The sequence below is a fragment of the Amblyomma maculatum genome, chromosome 11, assembly GCF_055883805.1.
Source record: "Amblyomma maculatum isolate TAMU_Amacu chromosome 11, ASM5588380v1, whole genome shotgun sequence".
Classification (NCBI taxonomy): domain Eukaryota; kingdom Metazoa; phylum Arthropoda; class Arachnida; order Ixodida; family Ixodidae; genus Amblyomma; species Amblyomma maculatum.
The window spans coordinates 3,195,544-3,217,043 of NC_139354.1; the positions used below are offsets into that span (position 1 = coordinate 3,195,544).

At 44.1% G+C, this 21,500-nt stretch overlaps 1 protein-coding gene across 1 annotated transcript; it reads left to right on the forward strand.

The window, feature by feature from the left end:
• The first annotated feature begins 1,852 nt into the window (after nt 1-1,852).
• LOC146172672 (uncharacterized) lies at nt 1,853-20,524 on the forward strand. The gene is made up of 4 exons (XM_084584711.1): nt 1,853-1,952; nt 7,213-7,393; nt 16,767-16,908; nt 20,424-20,524. The coding sequence occupies exons 1-4, from the start codon at nt 1,853-1,855 to the stop codon at nt 20,508-20,510; spliced, it is 510 nt and encodes a 169-aa protein (XP_084440837.1). The 3' UTR covers nt 20,511-20,524.
• The last annotated feature ends 976 nt before the right edge of the window (nt 20,525-21,500 follow it).

Below are 21,500 nucleotides of genomic sequence, written 5' to 3' on the forward strand. Positions count from 1 at the left end.
TCATTTATTAGGCATTCCTCGTATACTCCTTCATTGTTCTTAGAAACAGTGAATTGTGCAGTGTTCGTGTTATAACCAGCACACAGCTCAGAACAATCTGAGATCTCAGAAGAGTATCAGAACACGCTTGATTTGTTGTGACGACACTTGTATTCACGTGCACATCTGGCTATCTGCAAATTTTCTTGAGATACTTGTGGCTTATAAGAAAACTCTGATAACTCCGTCAATTGAGTACATGAATCAAACTGTTTAGGATAACAAGCATGGACTGGTAGTAAGTTATTCTTAAAATCATGCCTTATAATGTCCGTAAATTTATTATTTGTTTTACTACTATTTTATTGCTGCTCCTTCAGCGTATAAATGCTATAGTTTCATGGAGCTAAGTTGGTATAAAAAAGCACCTTTCGTTCGCGGTGTTAACAGGTGGCTACTGAACGTTTTGAAAAAAATAAAAAATAAAAACAATGCTTTTTTTTTCTATAAACGGGGTCTGTGGACTGTTTACAGGCGCAGCCGGATGAAGAGATTCATATCTTTTGTCGGTTTCTAAGCTGAAAATTGTATGGACAAGAAAAACAGCTGTCCCACTTTTTAAACAGCTAAATTTAAACGCTGAAAAACAAGAGTCGCAGTTAACGTGCCTTGCGTTAACTGTGACGGCATCTGAACTCTATTCGGCGAGAAAAAAAAACAATAGCACGCTTTCCATGGATGACAGATGCTATGGCGCTTCTCTTAAGGAATGACAGTTGCTCTAAAGCAAGAAACAGCTTAGGTATCTCAAACATGAGAACAAATGTTCGCATCTTCCGTCCTCCTTACGCAACTGCCTCTCTTATTTATTTAGGTTCATGATGTTTGTGCAATATAAGCTCCTTAAGAGGCTTCACCTAAATAGATTTTATGAGTGTATGTAACATTAGAAAAGAAAAAGAAAGGATACTAATTGAAAAGAAACGGCATTCCACACCGTATTTAAAAATCTTGACTTAGTACCCAAGTCTGGAAAGAGTGCTTAAGAGAGAAACCATAGGAGAGGAGCACAGCACGGATAAGGAAAATTAGCCAAATTTCATTAATGTTCATAAAGTAATAGCGAATTTGTTTTTGAACTACACATTTAACGTTTTGATCTGTACGTGATTGTTATCGGTACATAATAAGCGAGCGGCCTTGGCGCAGATTTATTTATCATGCGCGAAATGGGTCTATGGCGCATTTTCGCTACATCCAGAGGGCTCGCGCACCGCTGGTTCATGCATCTTCGTCGGCTCGTACAACGCCTGAAAACTTCATCACACCGTTAATTCTCGGCCACAAGAGGACACCGAAGAAAACACAAAACAAAAACTAGACTACCGGAGGAAAAAAAAAAGAGAAAGTGCCCCAGAATAGTGATTAATGACTATGAATAAGTCAGTACATCTATAGGCCTGTCCTTTCGAGGGCAAGGGAGCAGCGCGTCGCGTTCCAATTTCCTTCCACGCCCGCTTTCTCAGTATGCAAGCGAAGCCTTCAACGACAGAGGGGAAAGAGGTTTTGAAGTACACACACTGTCCAGCTTAAGCCACGTGTGTAAACAGACCCCAGCCTGGCACCGTTAGGCCATGGGCACAGGGGTTGACCTCGCTGCGCTCTCGCACGCACGCACACACACACACACACACACACATGCACACGCACGCGCGCTACAGAAAAAAAGGTGGTAGACGCGACGTGTAGAACTACGTAGTTAAAGCAAGAAAGAGGGAACAATGACGCTAGAGACTGAACGTCCGGCTTAAATAAAATGAGAAGACTGTACTGACTCATTTCGTGGCGAGGCTTGGAAGTGAGCAGATTTGCGATGTCCCGAAGAACTCTTTTGTGCACGACTGCTTTTGCGCTGATTGCATTCTCCTGTTGTTGGGCGTCTATGCAGTACCCAAATGTAACATCCTGCCAAAGTAAGTTAACGAAGATCTCAGTCGCTTTTTCGCTTTTAAAATTTCTTTTGAGAAGAAAAAAACATCGTTATAGGAGAGGAAGGCCCCCCCCCCCCCCCCCAAAAAAAAAAAATAAAAAAAAAAATAGGCTAAGATATCTGCTCAGTGAGAACAGCGTGCTAGAGCGGTGTGCCACAAGCCTGTTTGTGGATTCGAACAAATTGAAACCAAATCTCCGTCTCCCATTCTGATTTCATAAGCAGAACTTCCAAAGCATGACCACGCTCTAATAGGTTTTCCAGTTACGAGGACTAGTGTAACTTTTAACACATTGGAATCGAAAAATGCAGCGGACGCAAATAGCTACGTTATTTATACACCAGCGTTTCAACCTCGTGGGAGCAATTTACAGAGAAAAATTGATCGCTTGTTAATGTAGGGAAATTCGCCATTTTTTGAGACGCCGTCGCACGTATTGTAGCCTGCCTTAACAGACCCAGGGCTTCTTTAAGGTGATTGTTTGTTTTGTTTGTTTGGATACTAATTATAAATAATTATCAGTTGCTCATTACTGCATACTTATTTAATCAATATTTAACCCCGCCGGAGTGGCGCAGTGGTTACGGCCCTCGACTACTGTTCCCAAGGCTGCGGGATCGAATCACGGCCTCGGCGGCTGCTTTTCATTGGAGGTGAAAAGCAAGACGCCCGTGTACTGTGCGACGTCAGTGCACGTTAAAGAACCCCAGGTAGTTGAAATTTCCGGAGTCCTCCACTACGGCGTCTCTCATAGCTTGAGTTGCTTTGGGACGTTAAACCTCATACCAAACCAATCAATATTTACTAATTAGTCACTGTTGTGTAATTAATTGATTACTAATTATTTCGCGCACATGGTAAAATCAACCACACAACAGTAAACGTAGAACTGCGAAAAATTACGAGGCACTTTAGCGACTTTAGATGAGGCTTCTCAGGTTTTCGCCTGAGAAGCCTCATCTTGTCTAGCGTTCCTGCCATCTGCAATCCTACACTTGAACGCACGCAAAGGAACGCCACGCGCCAGGAGCGATGGCGCACAATCCAAACGCACACTTGTCGGAGAAATTGTGACAGGTACTGCGCCTTTCCTCCAGAAGTCTCATCTTGTCTAGCGTTCCCGCCATCTCTAATCCCTCACTTGAATGTGCACCAAAGAACGCCACGCGACAGGAGCGATGGCACACCATCTAAACGCACACTTTTCGGAGAAAGTGTGACAGGTACTGCGCCTTTCCTCCAGAAGTCTCATCTTGTCTAGCGTTCCTGCCACCTGCAATCCCTCACTTGAATGTGCGCCAAGGAACGCCACGCGACAGGAGCGATGGCGCACCATCCAAACACACACTTGTCAGAGAAAGTGTGACAGGTACTGCGCCTTTCCTCCAGAAGTCTCATCTTGTCTAGCGTTCCCGCCATCTGTAATCCCTCACTTGAATGTGCACCAAAGAACGCCACGCGACAGGAGCGATGGCACACCATCTAAACGCACACTTTTCGGAGAAAGTGTGACAGGTACTGCACCTTTCCTCCAGAAGTCTCATCTTGTCTAGCGTTCCTGCCACCTGCAGTCCCTCACTTGAATGTGCACCAAAGAACGCCACGCGACAGGAGCGATGGCACACCATCTAAACGCACACTTTTCGGAGAAAGTGTGACAGGTACTGCGCCTTTCCTCCAGAAGTCTCATCTTGTCTAGCGTTCCCGCCATCTGTAATCCCTCACTTGAATGTGCACCAAAGAACGCCACGCGACAGGAGCGATGGCACACCATCTAAACTCACTTTTCGGAGAAAGTGTGACAGGTACTGCGCCTTTCCTCCAGAAGTCTCATCTTGTCTAGCTTTCCTGCCACCTGCAATCCCTCACTTGAATGTGCGGCAAGGAACGCCACGCGACAGGAGCGATGGCGCACCATCCAAACACACACCTGTCGGAGAAATTGTGACAGGTACTGCGCCTTTCCTCCAGAAGTCTCATCTTGTCTAGCGTTCCTGCCACATGCAATCCCTCACTTGAATGTGCGCAAAGGAACGCCACGCGACAGGAGCGATGGCGCACAATCCAAACGCACTTTTGTCGGAGAAATTGTGACAAGTACTGCGCCTTTCCTCCAGAAGTCTCATCTTGTCTAGCGTTCCCGGCATCTGTAATCCCTCACTTGAATGTGCACCAAAGAACGCCACGCGACAGGAGCGATGGCACACCATCTAAACGCACACTTTTCGGAGAAAGTGTGACAGGTACTGCGCCTTTCCTCCAGAAGTCTCATCTTGTCTAGCGTTCCTGCCACCTGCAATCCCTCACTTGAATGTGCGCCAAGGAACGCCACGCGACAGGAGCGATGGCGCACCATCCAAAGGCACACTTGTCAGAGAAAGTGTGACAGATACTGCGCCTTTCCTCCAGAAGTCTAATCTTGTCTAGCGTTCCTGCCATCTGCAATACCTCACTTGAATGTGCGCCAAGGAAAGCCACGCGACAGGAGCGATGGCGCACCATCCAAAGGCACACTTGGCAGAGAAAGTGTGACAGATACTGCGCCTTTCCTCCAGAAGTCTCACCTTGTCTAGCGTTCCTGCTATCTGCAATCCCTCACTTTATTGCGCGCCAAGGAACGCCATACGACAGGAGCCACGGCGCACCATCCAAACGCACACTTGTCGGAGAAAGTGTATCTAAATCCACACTTATCGAAGGAAGTGTGCAGAAGTCTCATCTTTAGCTTTCATGCCATCTGCAATCCCTCACTTGAATGCGCGCCCAGGAACGCCACGCGACAGGAGCGATGGCACACTATCCAAACGCACACTTGTCGGAGACAGTGTCAGATACTGCGCCTTTCTTCCAGAAGTCTCTTGTCTAGCGTTCCTGCCATCTGCAATACCTCACTTGAATGTGCGCCAAGGAACGCCACGCGACAGGAGCGATGGCGCACCATCCAAAGGCACACTTGGCAGAGAAAGTGTGACAGATACTGCGCCTTTCCTCCAGAAGTCTCACCTTGTCTAGCGTTCCTGCTATCTGCAATCCCTCACTTTATTGCGCGCCAAGGAACGCCATACGACAGGAGCCACGGCGCACCATCCAAACGCACACTTGTCGGAGAAAGTGTATCTAAATCCACACTTATCGAAGGAAGTGTGCAGAAGTCTCATCTTTAGCTTTCATGCCATCTGCAATCCCTCACTTGAATGCGCGCCCAGGAACGCCACGCGACAGGAGCGATGGCACACTATCCAAACGCACACTTGTCGGAGACAGTGTCAGATACTGCGCCTTTCTTCCAGAAGTCTCTTGTCTAGCGTTTCTGCCATCTGAAATCCTGGTTTGGTTTGGTTTGCTGAGTTTAACGCCCAAAGAAACTCAGGCTATGAGAGACGCCGTAGTGGAGAACGGAAATTTCGACCACCTGGGGTTGTTTAACGTGCACTGACATCGCACAGCACAATCCCTCACTTGAATGCGCGCCAAGGAACGCCACGCGATAGGAGCGATGGCGCACCATCTAAACGCACACTTGTCGGAGAAAGTGGGATAGATACTGCGCCTTTCCTCCAGAAGACTCGTCTAGCGTTCCTGCCATCTGCAATCTCTCACTTGGATGCGCGCCCAGGAACGCCACGCGAGAGCCGCCGCAAAAGCGGGACAAACTTTGTCCAGCACAGTATGAGCCATTAAAGGATTTCGCCTTAAAATTAGAGGCTCTCTGAAAGCGTACCCTTCATATACTATAATTTGACTCCCATCGTGAGCCTCTCGGCATTTGTAGCAGTGCTATGGTCCCCGAGAAGACCGTCTTTCCAGGGACCATAGCGGTGCCACATATAATTATAATTAGTTAACAGGAAAGGAAAGGCGCAGTATCTATCACACGCTCTCCGGCAAGCGTGATTGGGACGGTACACTATCGCTCCTGTCGCGTGGCGTTCCTTGGCGCGCGTTCAAGTGTGGCATTGCAGATGGAAGGGACGCATCCCGCCTCGGCTAATCAGAACGCCGCAAAAGCGGGACACACTTTGTCCACGACCGCATGAGTCATTAAAGGCTCTCGCCTTAATATAAAAGGAGCGCGATATCAGCGCTGTCAAGGAGAATTCACTGAATAAATGCACTCGCAGAATGTGAAAGAGTAGCCGCTCGCTTTACTCGTAGTCGTGGAAGCATTTATCGCTACATGCCCTACAGTCGCGTAGCAGAACGCTGCACTCAGGCTTTCGCCTTTCATCACTGTTGTCGCCAAATGCAATCGATTTTTTTTTTGCCTTACTGCCTTTACTAATGCCCCAGTATTTTTTTCGGGAGCCCGCTACGAACATTCTCTAGATTGGGTAAAACCTGCTTTCGTTTGTGTACCGTTCATACAGTAGTCTGAAGAGATATAATGCCTTTAAAGAAAAAGAAACTCTGCACGACGATTACTGGTTATTACTTCTGGTTCAAATGAAACAGAGAAAAGGCTACACATAAGCGGAGCTTTTAAGTTGTAGTAGTTTGATTACAGTTTTCAGAAAATAGGTCATACAATGAGCTCAATTAATAAAGTTAAGGATACCCACGGGTCTACTGTAAAATACTGTTGAGTTAAATATGAACATTATGCAAGCGTGCAGTTTGCCATTTCGATGACGCAACTTGTTTTTATTTTTGTCATGGTAGGGATATATGAACTCCTTCACGCACTAAGGTCTGTAGTCACCGCGACATAAAATCTCAATTACAAGAAAGTCTGTTGTTGAATAAAAAAAAAAAAAAACTAATCTTAAAAGTGACTTCTGCCTTCTGGAATTCTGATGCTTCCCACTTCTGATATGGTCAAACGTTAAAAGGAACTTATTTATTTTTTTTTTTTGCTGTTGAAATTGTTCTGAGTAATTATACATTCATAACCCTTTGTTATCAACTGCTTCCTTTTAATTTATTTCCGACTGTAGCGCAGCTTTCGGTAGTAATCTTGAGTTATAAGACTCTCGATTGTTTGAAAATGAAAATAAAAATTTTGCCGTTGTGTACCAAACGTGTGGCTAAATCCTGTCTGAAGTCGGTTCAATGCGGTTCCTCTAAATCGTTGCCGTTGGGGCGGCGTTCCAAGATGGCGACAAATACATTTATGTTCGATTCCGTTCTAGTTCCGAACAGAAGACGGGTGTATTTCTAGTTTCGAGTTGTGGTTCGGTTCTGATTCCACACGCTCGTTTCTATCATCGCGGTTTGAACACGAGCATGATATTTTCTTCCACAGCGGAGCCGAGTTTAGTAACTCTGAAGAACTTGAGTATCGAAGACGCAAAAGTCGGTCGCAACATGACCATCCACTACTCGGGGGAACTCCTGAAGGAATTACGCGCGCCGCCCATCACAAAGTTCACCATGTGGAACTCCATGGGAATGAAGATGCCTTGCGTGCAAGACATGGGTTCCTGGTGAGTGCTTTTTCAAGGCAGCTTGCGATAGAAGCCATAACTGATATTGCTGAAAGAAAAGCGCATGCTTTTTCATTACTATTTGCAGGGAAAGTAATTGAGAAATCATTGATAGAGTGCTATGTGTGTACGACTGATTATCGTTGCTTAATATGCTGATATTTTATTTTATGTCAGTGTATACATGCTATTTTTTCCTTCCATTAAGGCACACATTTAAGGAAATGAGAAAAAAGGAGTTCTGACTACTTGGCCACGCTCCAAACTGCAGGGACAATTCAGCTAAAAAAAACTTGTCACGAACAGTACAGGTCCCCCCCCTTCCCCCCCCCCCCCCCCCCCCCCCACACACACACACAAAATTGGCTCCATCCATTCATGATTATTTACATTACACAGACTCGTATGGTATATTCTGGCAAAAAAAGTGGTGAAAACGTCAGCCAAAGATTTGTGTAAGCAGCAACATACAGAAACATTCTACAACTTATTTCATAAACCCGACTTTGTTCAGTGCAAACGGGCTTTTGGTGCATTCTTCTGTATTTGAACTGAATATTCTGCCTATATAGCTGTAGATACTATAGTTTCATCCACTTCGCCTTATGCGAAAGACATGTCTAAAGTGTAAACACACCCAGCTTTCTCGGACAACTAGCAATTATCACCATTTGCTGGCCGCTAGTAGCCGACACCGCGTAACACAATGAAGAGATCTTATAAGCTTGTGAATATTAAAGAAAGAATCAGAGACTTCTGAATAATTTTTCGCCGACAAGGAGAGTGCAGTAGCTGGGTATTCATCCTCCATGAAGATGTTGACCCATAAAAGTCATCGAGCGCTCACAACTATCGGCGACGGTTACCGAAGGTCAATTGAGTGTACTGAACATTCGACATTTCTGCTCTGATTTTGAGTGTTCAGTGCTGCGAACCTCTTGGTGACAGTCGTGCAAAGTAGATGGCTGCTTGTCTATATTTTCTCGGGACGTCTCTCAAGTAAGCAATACATTTGTATAGTTTTTGTTTATGCATCATGGCCGCCATCATCAGTACCGCGCCCACTGCAGCACGAATTTCCTTTTTGTTATATACTCGAATTATCTCCGTGCTGTGCTATCAACAGCCCTCATATCTCCAGAAACTTCCAAGTTCTATTTACCCACCAAACATCAGCCAACCATGGTTCGTCTGCACGCTTGCCTCCTCGTGGTATTCAATTCACTGCTCTCAGCGAACACCACTTATCTCCGCGCCGCATGCCCATATTGGTTTCCTGTTTTTAAACAGAACCGCATCAACTCGCGTTTTCCCTCGTAACCCACTCTGCTCGTTTCTTGCCTCTCGACATTGCACTTTTCCCCTGCCTTTCCATAGATCGCTATACTACACGTACATTAAAGTCAACCCTTTTTGTTAGCCTCCACGTGCTTGCCTACCGCTGAGTACGTGCTAGATAACAGCTGTTATATACATTTTTATTAGGCAATGGTAGACTTCCATTCATGGGCTGAGAGTAGTTGCCAACCATAAATACTGTTATAGCCATAGGTTTCGAGCAAGGGGGAGGGGCTTGGAATTGTTTGAGGAACGAGATACATAGAAAATATGAATCTCCAACAAATAATCTGAGGGTATAGCGGGAGTAAAATTAAGATAAGAATGTAATAGCTGCGATCAAATTAAAACAACCTCTGCCTAATTTTGAGTTATCGAATAAAAGGCGTTGTCCTGCAGAGTGAATCCCACCTCTCTGATTTAAAGCAAAACTTCATCTGTGCTTGTTATTTGTGATATATATTAGAGTTAAACGAATTTTGCTTAGCACATCGTGTTGCTCCGGTGATAGCGAGCTTCAGAAAAACTCGCGCCGTGTAACCCGAATCATTTTCGTGTACCACGCCTTCGCACCCCTGCTTGGGCCTTGTTTTGGCCTGCTCTCTTCACTAACTAACTAACTAACTAACTAACTAACTAACTAACTAACTAACTAACTAACTAACTAACTAACTAACTAACTAACTAACTAACTAACTAACTAACTAACTAACTAACTAACTAACTAACTAACTAACTAACTAACTAACTAACTAACTAACTAACTAACTAACTAACTAACTAACTAACTAACTAACTAACTAACTAACTAACTAACTAACTAACTAACTAACTAACTAACTAACTAACTAACTAACTAACTAACTAACTAACTAACTAACTAACTAACTAACTAACTAACTAACTAACTAACTAACTAACTAACTAACTAACTAACTAACTAACTAACTAACTAACTAACTAACTAACTAACTAACTAACTAACTAACTAACTAACTAACTAACTAACTAACTAACTAACTAACTAACTAACTAACTAACTAACTAACTAACTAACTAACTAACTAACTAACTAACTAACTAACTAACTAACTAACTAACTAACTAACTAACTAACTAACTAACTAACTAACTAACTAACTAACTAACTAACTAACTAACTAACTAACTAACTAACTAACTAACTAACTAACTAACTAACTAACTAACTAACTAACTAACTAACTAACTAACTAACTAACTAACTAACTAACTAACTAACTAACTAACTAACTAACTAACTAACTAACTAACTAACTAACTAACTAACTAACTAACTAACTAACTAACTAACTAACTAACTAACTAACTAACTAACTAACTAACTAACTAACTAACTAACTAACTAACTAACTAACTAACTAACTAACTAACTAACTAACTAACTAACTAACTAACTAACTAACTAACTAACTAACTAACTAACTAACTAACTAACTAACTAACTAACTAACTAACTAACTAACTAACTAACTAACTAACTAACTAACTAACTAACTAACTAACTAACTAACTAACTAACTAACTAACTAACTAACTAACTAACTAACTAACTAACTAACTAACTAACTAACTAACTAACTAACTAACTAACTAACTAACTAACTAACTAACTAACTAACTAACTAACTAACTAACTAACTAACTAACTAACTAACTAACTAACTAACTAACTAACTAACTAACTAACTAACTAACTAACTAACTAACTAACTAACTAACTAACTAACTAACTAACTAACTAACTAACTAACTAACTAACTAACTAACTAACTAACTAACTAACTAACTAACTAACTAACTAACTAACTAACTAACTAACTAACTAACTAACTAACTAACTAACTAACTAACTAACTAACTAACTAACTAACTAACTAACTAACTAACTAACTAACTAACTAACTAACTAACTAACTAACTAACTAACTAACTAACTAACTAACTAACTAACTAACTAACTAACTAACTAACTAACTAACTAACTAACTAACTAACTAACTAACTAACTAACTAACTAACTAACTAACTAACTAACTAACTAACTAACTAACTAACTAACTAACTAACTAACTAACTAACTAACTAACTAACTAACTAACTAACTAACTAACTAACTAACTAACTAACTAACTAACTAACTAACTAACTAACTAACTAACTAACTAACTAACTAACTAACTAACTAACTAACTAACTAACTAACTAACTAACTAACTAACTAACTAACTAACTAACTAACTAACTAACTAACTGTTTCCGGCCTGGGTGCTCCGCGGAGTGCTCCCCCACTTCCATTTATCAGTGAGGCTTGCCTACACGGATGCTTTTTGACGACGAAGACCAGCACGCTTTTGCCCGGGAAAGTGAAAATTACCAGCTGTTACGACCAAGCATCCGCAATTGCGCGCTCTATTGTTCGCCTGTGGGCATGGATAAGTTTTGTGAATATGTGGTGATGGTCCAATGGCTCTAAGTGAGCCTGTTTCCAGGAATCCTGTTTTGTAAGCATGTTTTGCTTTGTGGACAACCTGCAAATGCCAAATTGACCCTGTCAAGAGAACGTCTGGAAAAACACAAAGAAACGTCCCCCTGCGGGAAATAGCAGGAAGTGCTTTCTTTCTTTTGTCCACCCTTCCAGTCGAGAAGTGCTATCCTCCAGTGATGAATGCCTCCTATCCAAAGGAGACGACAGAGTGACATGTCCGCTGACGTGCAGGACAAGAAAGGAGCATGACTCATACGGCCATTAAGTGATTTCCCGGGAATGCAGGAAAGATTTGCAATTGTCGAAAAGGGACCATGTTGGGAGCCCTATGCGGCGCCACGTGCACTCGGGTTTCTGAGAAGTAAAACCCCTTGTCAGAACCAGCTTGTGGTTTCTTTGCTGAAGAATAGAAATGTACCTCCTCTCCTCGCCGTTCCCAAGCTTTTCCCGCCAACAAGTGATCACGCCCAACGAATGAATGCCGGACCAGTCAGTGCTTCAGACCATCAGTGCAGTGAAGTGTTCGATTGGATGCCGATACCTGAGGGGCGTGCCCTGGATTTGGTTGGTCAGCATCTTCAGAGAGGGGCTGGACATAGGGGGGTTTTTAAGGACGCTGCAGAGCACGAAATGTCGCTCTGGGCCCTGGGTAAAAGGCTCATCCAGTCGCTTTTCGCTATGAACTCTTAACGCTTGTCATTTTGCTGATGTACCCTTCTTCTTCATGTAAATATTCATGTAAATAAGATTTCTCAAAGTGCCAGTAAACCTGCTTGTATATATTCCACCAACTTCGAAGATTCAATCCTACTTCAACCCCGAGTCTCTGCACGCTACCAAGTGAAGGCCGGGTCGACGTAGCCCCAGCGTCACGACAACTGGTGGCAGCGGTGGGATCTGAATCTACAAGCCCCAACACTGGTGCCCAGCGTTGGGATCTGAATCTACAAGCACAACATCTGGTGATTGGAGGTGGATCTGAAGCTACAAGCCACAACACCTTGTGATCGGAGGTGGCATCTCAAGCAACAAGCAGGAGCAACAATCGGCCAACAAGAAAGCAGCTCGGAACATCGATCGCATGTGTGGGTGAGTGCTTGGCTTTTCTTCTGATGTGGACCAGGTTCTAGAACAGGGTTAGATTTTAGAACTGGTAAAAAGTGTTGAAACGCCTTTAGGTTTGGTAGTTTGCACTGTTGTTTTGGAGGTAGCCGACACTCGGAGCGATCATGGACCTACAAAAGCTGCAGAAACCGGACCTGTTGCTATTGTGTGAGGAATTGGGAATTGATACAAGTGGGTTGGCACGAAAACCCTTGATTATAAAGGCAATCACTGATCTGGGAACCGATGATGAGGAGCTCAGTGAAGCATGGAACCTCATCGGGCAAAAAAAGGAACAGCTCAGACAGCAGAAAGAGCGGGAAAAAGAGGAAAGGGAGCGCGAACGTCAGAGGGAAAAAGAGGAAAGGGAGCGTGAACTTGAGAGGGAAAAAGAGGAAAGGGAGCACGAACGTGAGAAGCTTGAGAGAGAAGCAAAAAAGCGGGAGCTAGAAATTGAGCTCCGGAAATTAGAAGTAGAGTTGAGCAAGAGGTCGGGCAATTGTCCCCAGCTAGCGGTACCTCTTCTCAACAAGGAGGCAGATTTCAAGATGTCAAAGTACATGCAGCCATATGTGATATCAGGGGATATCGGTCTGTATCTGGGTAACTTTGAGCGAACTTGCGAAGAACTGTCCTTCCAGCGAGACACGTGGTCTCAGAGATTATTGACGGTTCTGCCCTGCGAGGCAGCGGAGGTTGTCGCGCGGCTAAACAAGGAGGACGCGGACAACTACGAGAAGGTCAAAGCTTGCCTTCTGATTTTCGGAGACAGAGATGTGCAGGCCTTAACACGTTCAAAGGCGCGAGAACTAGCTACACTGCTCATACCAGAAAATTCCACAGCGGAGGAAACGGCAGTTAAGACAGTGGTCGATGCGGAAGATAGCGGGTCAGAAAACTTTGAGAGCGAGGCATCTCAGATAAGTCAACTTGAAAGTGAGCTTGATGAGACGCGGAATGAGGACGTTCTTGAGAGTAACCTCTTGCCGCCAGTCTCTAGTAATCTCACGAGACTTCTAAGTGGAACCCGAGAGGACTTAGCTATGGAGCAAGCCAATGATCCCAAGAATAAGCTCGAAGTACAGTGGGAAGGACCGGCTGAAGTCGTTGCAAAGCTTTCTAACACTAACTACGCAGTGAAAATTCCCGGTAGGCGTAAAGAAGTGCGCATTTATCATTGCAATCTTATGAAGCCTTATGTGCAGAGGGAAGCCGTGGTAAATCTAACGTTAAACCTTCCCGAGGAGATGGGGGACAACTTGATTTGCCTCAGCGGAAAAGGAAGCAACGCTCAGGAGCTTCTCAAAAAGACGGAGCAGAGAGGAGAACTAAAGAAATCCCAGCTGTCCGATCTGGGCGAGATAATAACAGAGTTTGAGGCCTGCTTCGTGGACAGGCCAGGCAGAACTGATTTGACTGAGCACGATATTGAGCTGACTTCAGACGTGCCAGTGCGATCAAGGTGCTACCGATTTTCTCCAAGGCAAAGAGAAATTCTGGATAGGGAAGTAACTCGCATGCTGGAATTGGGAGTAATAAAACCCTCGGAAAGCGATTATGCTTCGCCTATGATCTTAGTAGAAGCTCCAGGTAAAGACCCTAGGCCTGTGGTAGACTACCGAAAGCTAAATTCTCTCACCAGGGATCAAGTGTATCCCATTCCGAATATTGAGGAGAGAGTAGAACAGGTCAGTAGAGCGGCATATGTGACTACGCTGGACCTTACTCGAGGATATTGGCAAGTACCGCTCACTGAACGCGCCAGCAGATACGCGGCTTTCGTCACTCCGACGGGCAGCTACCAGCCAACAATGATGAGTTTCGGGCTCAAAAATGCTCCATTTTGTTTTTCACGACTCATGGATAGGGTTTTAAAGGGGTGTGAAACATTCGCGGTGCCTTATTTAGACGACATTGCGGTTTTTTCCGACTCATGGGCGGACCATATGGTACATCTAAGAGCTGTACTGAGCCTTTTGCGTCAAGCTGGACTAACCGTAAAGGCCGAGAAATGTTGCCTGGCAAGGGCGACCGTGGACTACTTGGGTCACAATGTAGGTCAAGGTTTCAGGAAACCCAGCGAGATTAAGATTTCTGCGGTAGCAGACTACCCGCGGCCGAGCACGAAGACGGAAATTCGAGCATTCCTGGGTCTGACTGGGTACTACAATCACTACATCCCTAACTATTCAGCTTTGGCTAGCCCTCTGACCGACGCTCTCCGCAAGACAGAACCGACAAATGTAGTCTGGGACGAACAAAAGGAAGCCTCCTTCGTAAACCTGAAGGCTGTGCTGATTAGTCGTCCGGTATTGCGAGCTCCAGACTATGCCCGAGAATTCACGGTCCAGTGTGATGCCAGTGATCGAGGGTTAGGTGCTGTTCTCTGCCAGAGAGATGACGACGGTAATGAGCACCCCGTGCTCTACCTGAGCAGAAAACTGAGTTCTAGAGAGAGGGCTTATTGCGCGTCAGAGAAAGAGTGCGCTTGCATTGTATGGGCCATTCAAAAATTGCAGTGCTATCTTGGAGGGGCCAAATTCACCGTAGAGACGGACCATTGTCCCCTGGCTTGGCTGCAAACTGCGACATCGAAGAACAGTCGCCTTCTTAGGTGGAGCTTGATTTTACAGCAGTACAATTTTGAAATAAGATACAAAAAGGGGAAGTTAAATGGGAATGCGGACGCGCTTAGCCGCTCTTTCTAAGCGGTCCGAGATGTTCCTCACCATGTATCCAAATTGATAATCAGGTTTTTTTTTTTTTTCGTGCGCTTGTATATGTGTGACTATGTAAAGCAGCACGTTTGGTTTTCTAGGAATACGTGGGTCCTGAACGTCTTGAGAGTGGGCTTTTCTCGAACAACAATGGCAGTTTTCTTTTGACCTGGTCTCTTCAGACGGGAGCCGAGTGCTTGCTTCGACATGTGGTTGAGTTTCAGACAGCTCGAGCAATTTGGCCTACAACAATCAAGACAACGCGACAAGCAACAGCGAGCTTCAAGCGTTCACGTGCAGGCCATTAAGTCGTCTCTTCATGCAGCAGCTGGGACTGCTGCCCTCCGAGACTCTTCTGGCGGGGGAGGAGGCTGTTACGACCAAGCATCCGCAATTGCGCGCTCTATTGTTCGCCTGTGGGCATGGATAAGCTTTGTGAATATGTGGTGATGGTCCAATGGCTCTAAGTGAGCCTGTTTCCAGGAATCCTGTTTTGTAAGCATGTTTTGCTTTGTGGACAACCTGCAAATGCCAAATTGACCCTGTCAAGAGAACGTCTGGAAAAACACAAAGAAACGTCCCCCTGCGGGAAATAGCAGGAAGTGCTTTCTTTCTTTTGTCCACCCTTCCAGTCGAGAAGTGCTATCCTCCAGTGATGAATGCCTCCTATCCAAAGGAGACGACAGAGTGACATGTCCGCTGACGTGCAGGACAAGAAAGGAGCATGACTCATACGGCCATTAAGTGATTTCCCGGGAATGCAGGAAAGATTTGCAATTGTCGAAAAGGGACCATGTTGGGAGCCCTATGCGGCGCCACGTGCACTCGGGTTTCTGAGAAGTAAAACCCCTTGTCAGAACCAGCTTGTGGTTTCTTTGCTGAAGAATAGAAATGTACCTCCTCTCCTCGCCGTTCCCAAGCTTTTCCCGCCAACAAGTGATCACGCCCAACGAATGAATGCCGGACCAGTCAGTGCTTCAGACCATCAGTGCAGTGAAGTGTTCGATTGGATGCCGATACCTGAGGGGCGTGCCCTGGATTTGGTTGGTCAGCATCTTCAGAGAGGGGCTGGACATAGGGGGGTTTTTAAGGACGCTGCAGAGCACGAAATGTCGCTCTGGGCCCTGGGTAAAAGGCTCATCCAGTCGCTTTTCGCTATGAACTCTTAACGCTTGTCATTTTGCTGATGTACCCTTCTTCTTCATGTAAATATTCATGTAAATAAGATTTCTCAAAGTGCCAGTAAACCTGCTTGTATATATTCCACCAACTTCGAAGATTCAATCCTACTTCAACCCCGAGTCTCTGCACGCTACCAAGTGAAGGCCGGGTCGACGTAGCCCCAGCGTCACGACACAGCTCATTTCGAAAAACAAGACTAAATACACTTTCAACGGGTTCTTTTCTGTTCCGGCTGCATCACGGCACTTTTATCGAAGCGAAGAAAAAAGAAGCTGCGGCTTCTATGAAATGTTCTTGCGGGCTTTTCTGAAGAAACTTCGCAACATAACTACTTAATAAACTAACAGGATACGCTTTCTCATCAAAAGATAGAGCCCTGAGGTGTTCATATCTCTGTCCCCTCTATATTCCTTACAACACTCCTCTCCGCAAGTGTATAGTTTGAATACTTCGACTTGAAATATGCTCAGAGATATATACCGTAATGTATGCTGTATATTTTCAGTACTTACAAAGGCTGCGATGGTGAGACACTCATGGAGAAACTCATCGGCGAGCCATGGAAGAACAAGTGCCCGATTCCTCCCGGCACCTACACCTCCAAGATGGCTTTCTTCATTCACCCCGTGGTTAGAGCTGTACTAGGAGTAAGCGTGCCAATCAAGGATATTTTTTTTTTTTCAAACTGGGCTGATGTAGCACTGTTCGTTGGGATAACTGAGCCAGAGAATTCCATAGTAATGAAAATTTAGGATGGAACGAGATATATGGCAAATCTTTTCAAGGGTGTAGATTTGTTTTTATACCTAACTTCCTTAGTTCGCTCTACTCTATTTACTGCATCAGTCAAAACGTTAGAAGCCATGCGAACCCAGTAAAATGCAAACGATCGACATTATTTTATTGCACGAGAATACCTTTTACACGCGAACCAAACACACGAGGAAAACTGGATATGATGTAGAACACAAATGAATGCGCCAGAGAATTCCATAGTAATGAAAATTTAGGATGGAACGAGATATATGGCAAATCTTTTCAAGGGTGTAGATTTGTTTTTATACCTAACTTCCTTAGTTCGCTCTACTCTATTTACTGCATCAGTCAAAACGTTAGAAGCCATGCGAACCCAGTAAAATGCAAACGATCGACATTATTTTATTGCACGAGAATACCTTTTACACGCGAACCAAACACACGAGGAAAACTGGATATGATGTAGAACACAAATGAATGCGCAGCCAAGCTGAGAAAAAAACAAACAAAAAACATGGCAGCAGATTGAGAGCATCCGAGTTTTGCAGCCTCTTTTTGATACGATTGCATAGATGAGAAGTAATATGCCAATTTTTAAAGCAGTTTCCTGAGGGCTGAAAACCTTACGATAGAGCCTATTGTGCACGTGTTTTATAGTTCATTTTGCAATGCGTTTGTAACTCAGGGCCATTTCTTCAACTGAATGTTAATTGCCAAAACTTTCTACTTTGAGCGCTAATTAACAGCTCTTTACTGCAGCCTTTCCTGAAAAGTAAGCTGTGGAGAAACTAGAACGGAGTGACATTAGCTGACATTTGAATTATTTGTAAAAAATGACATCGTGTTGACCCACGCATGCAGACATCTGTTGATTCGAACAGAACTCAGCTTGTTGCCACTCTTGATTTTCGAAAGAAAGAATAGCATTAAAATGTCTAAAAGAAGCTATCAGTGATATCGCCAAGTGCGAACGAGCCAATCATAAAGAAAAGAAAAAAAAAAAAGTATTGACGTGTGCTAGGTGCCTGTTTCATATTTTGGAAGATAGTCTGCTTTCATTCAAAACCATAAATATTAATATATAGAAAGCACGGGAAGAAACATTAAATTTTTTGTGAGGGTCATTCCGAATCAACCTATTTCAAGGTTGTGGCGATTGAACCCAGCTGAGATGAACGCTTGCTGTGTTAATCATGTTTGCAAACTGCTCATCAAAATGTTGACTGGTTTTTGGTGGCGACACTAAATAATGCAGGTTTCGCAAAATAGGCCGCGCATTGCATGCTCATGTCGATGGAATAATTTCTCGGTAGTGTGTAATTAGATGGCAATTCGCAATCACGAGAAAACGGCAATCCACTTCTTCTACTTCCAGCCGGCAAGCGAAAATGCTTAGCGCGATATCCGTACTTGAAGTCAGTTACCGGTACGTCCGCTAGCAAAAATGTGAAAATCAAAAGGATTAATCGCACATAAAAAGTGAAACATTCATGCAACACGGCTAATTACTTCAAAATGTGTTATTATTGTGCGCGGAAAAGCCTCACAAACCGCTGGCCACCGCCCTATAGCAGTACGAAAAGTTGTAGTGGCGCCATCATGCGGCATCCATGCTAAAACAGACCACCTGCGCGGAGGTGTTCGCTCTACCGGGACTTGAATATTTGAGGGCTGGGATTTAAAACATTCCTATGCAAAAGCTACTACCCCCTTCGAGCTGAAATAACGTTCACAAAGTAGCAAAATATAGTCTACGTTATCTGATAAGTCAGTCAACATCGGCACTTGCCTAGATTTTCCGAAATCGAGAAAAAACTGCTCTCGGTGGCGTGCACAATTTTCGCAGAAGAGAGTCGAAAAGCTATTTTGACATGGTGCGTCATCTGTCGGGCAGCGAGGCAAGCGCCCCAACGGCCGGGATGGAGCTTGCCTCACTGCTCGACAGATGACGCACCATGTCAAAGCAGCGTTTCGACTCTCTTCTGCGAAAATTGTGCACGCCACTGAGAGCAGTTTTTCCTCGATTTCGGAAAATCTAGGCAGGTAACGATGTTGAATCACCTATCAGATAACGTAGACGATATTCTGATACTTTGTGAACGTTATTTCGGCTCGAATTGGGTAGTAGATTTTGCATAGGAATTTTTTAAATCCCAGCCCCCAAATATTCAAGTCCCTGTACTATAAATAATTCTAGTTCACTATAGGCTAGGAAAGGAACGGCAGTTTGCAATAGGTAAAGAAGCACTTGAAGTTGTAGGTGAATATGTCTACTTAGGAAAGATAGTAACCGCAGATCCGGATCACGAAAGGGAAATAACTCGGAGAATACGATTGGTATGAAACGAATTTGGCAAGTACACGAAGATTATGACGAAAAGCTTACCGGTATCGCTCAAGAGGAAAGTATATAGCAGTTGTATCTTACCTGTACTCACCTGTGGGGCTGAAAAGTGGAGGCTAACGAGAAGAGTTGTACTTAAGTTCAGGACAACGCAGAGGACTATGGAACGAAAAATGCTAGGCGTAACGTTAAGAGATAGGAAGCGCCTAGAGCGGGTCAGAGAAATAACTCTTGTTAATGACAGTCTAGTGGAAATCAAGAAGAAGAATTGGACATGGGCAGGACATGTAGTGCGAAGAGAGGACAACCCGATGGTTGCTTAGGGTAACAAATTGGATTACAACGGAAGGAAAGCGCAGCGCAGGAGGCGACAGAATGTTAAGTGGGCGGAGTAGGTTAAGAAATTCACAAGGATCAGGTGGATGCAGCTAGCACAGGACCGGACTAATTGAACATATACGGCAGAGACCTTCGCCCTGCAGTGGGTATAGTCGGGCTGATGATGTTGATGATGATGATGATGATCGTGATGATAGCCATGCCTGTGCAGCGTCTGCAACCTCTAAACAGGACTATATAGTATTACATTGTTGGATGCATGTTGTGCGCTTGTCTGCGTACTACCTTTTATGTGTCTTCATGATGACTCTCCACCCCTGCTACTTTTGCCCCATCTTCCACTTTATCCAAGCACGAAGCCTGAGTCAGCACTTTCTGGATTTTCTGTCATCCGCTCCTGATCGATAAATGCAACACGGTACATATTCAGGACGGGCTCAGGCCTACCTGCTGCATTTACTGCGAGGAACATTTAAATAATGATCAAACATTCATGGACTGTCGCGCATTTCAATCAGCTTCAAGTACGCACATGCACTAATTATCCCTGTTACATATCGGGGACGAAATGGCTTAGTCTATTCTCAGTAGAATACAAGAAATTGGTTAAGGCTGAGGTTACAGTGAAATTGGCGTTCTTTTAAATATATATTTTTTTGTTTCTCATAGGCTCCCTAACTGAGCCAATTTTACTTACTTTAACGTCTACCCTTTCTATTTCAGAATGGCACGTTTAAAGTGAAAATGGAGGTCACAAGCGACGACATCAAAGTGCAGTGCCGGCTGCTTGATGTCTACATTGAAAAATAAAGAAATCAAAAGCCAACCCAGCGGATGACATAAGATTCGTTAGAACGCCAGAACCTCTAAACCTTGCGGTCACTGCCTGTGCTATGGAGATGTCGATCACGTCTTTTGGTATAATTATTCGTATATAAAGCGGATAGAGTTACGCCAGGGGGCTTACGTTCTACGGGTTGTCTCGCACGAATTAGGCAGCCACGTCTTGGCGCCTAGCCTAACGATAGACCTAAACAATGGGAAAATACAAAACGCGAGCTCTTCGAGCTCTGCGTTGTAAAAAATATGAATTTTATAGAACGTATAGCTTTTTTTTTCTGCGGCCTCAGATAAAACGAGGTCTGGTCTTTTCATTACACGTAGCGTGATTTTGAAAATAATCTGAACAATTTTCCGGAACTCGCTATTTCGACGTCTGATCGATTTTTGGCTCTAATTAATTAACTAATTACTCCAAATGAACAATATTTTGCGCAGATACAGATTTTCACCCTCTACGTTATACAACCACTTTAACTCATAAATCACGTAATTCTTCGACAGAAACGGTGTGAAGCCCACTACAGATGGCTATTCCTACGCGCACTCATAACCCACCGTGCTATAATGGTTTTCGCCTCATCGCACTTTAGTGGTCCAAAATGCCCTCTATAATATTTTTTTTTTCACGATGTCCCTTTAGTGACGTTAATTATCAAGAGAGGGCGCCTGCGTCGCCCATCTTTAGCAGCCAAGAAGCCGGAAAAAAAAAGAAAGAAGTAAGGAAGAATGAAAATCACAGAGATAAGGGCACAGATAACCGAAAGCAGGAGTCAACAGTTGGGAGAGGGAGAGAGAAGGCCCAGGTGCTTATCGCCGGAGATTCTAACATGAACAGGTGCAAGCGAGATATCTTGGAACGTGTAAGGGGTGATAAGAGTGTTGGTTGGAGCCTTCCCAGGGAGAACAATGAGGGCAGTGCTAAAAGAGAGTAAAAATAGGCTGTTGAAGAATTCCGCA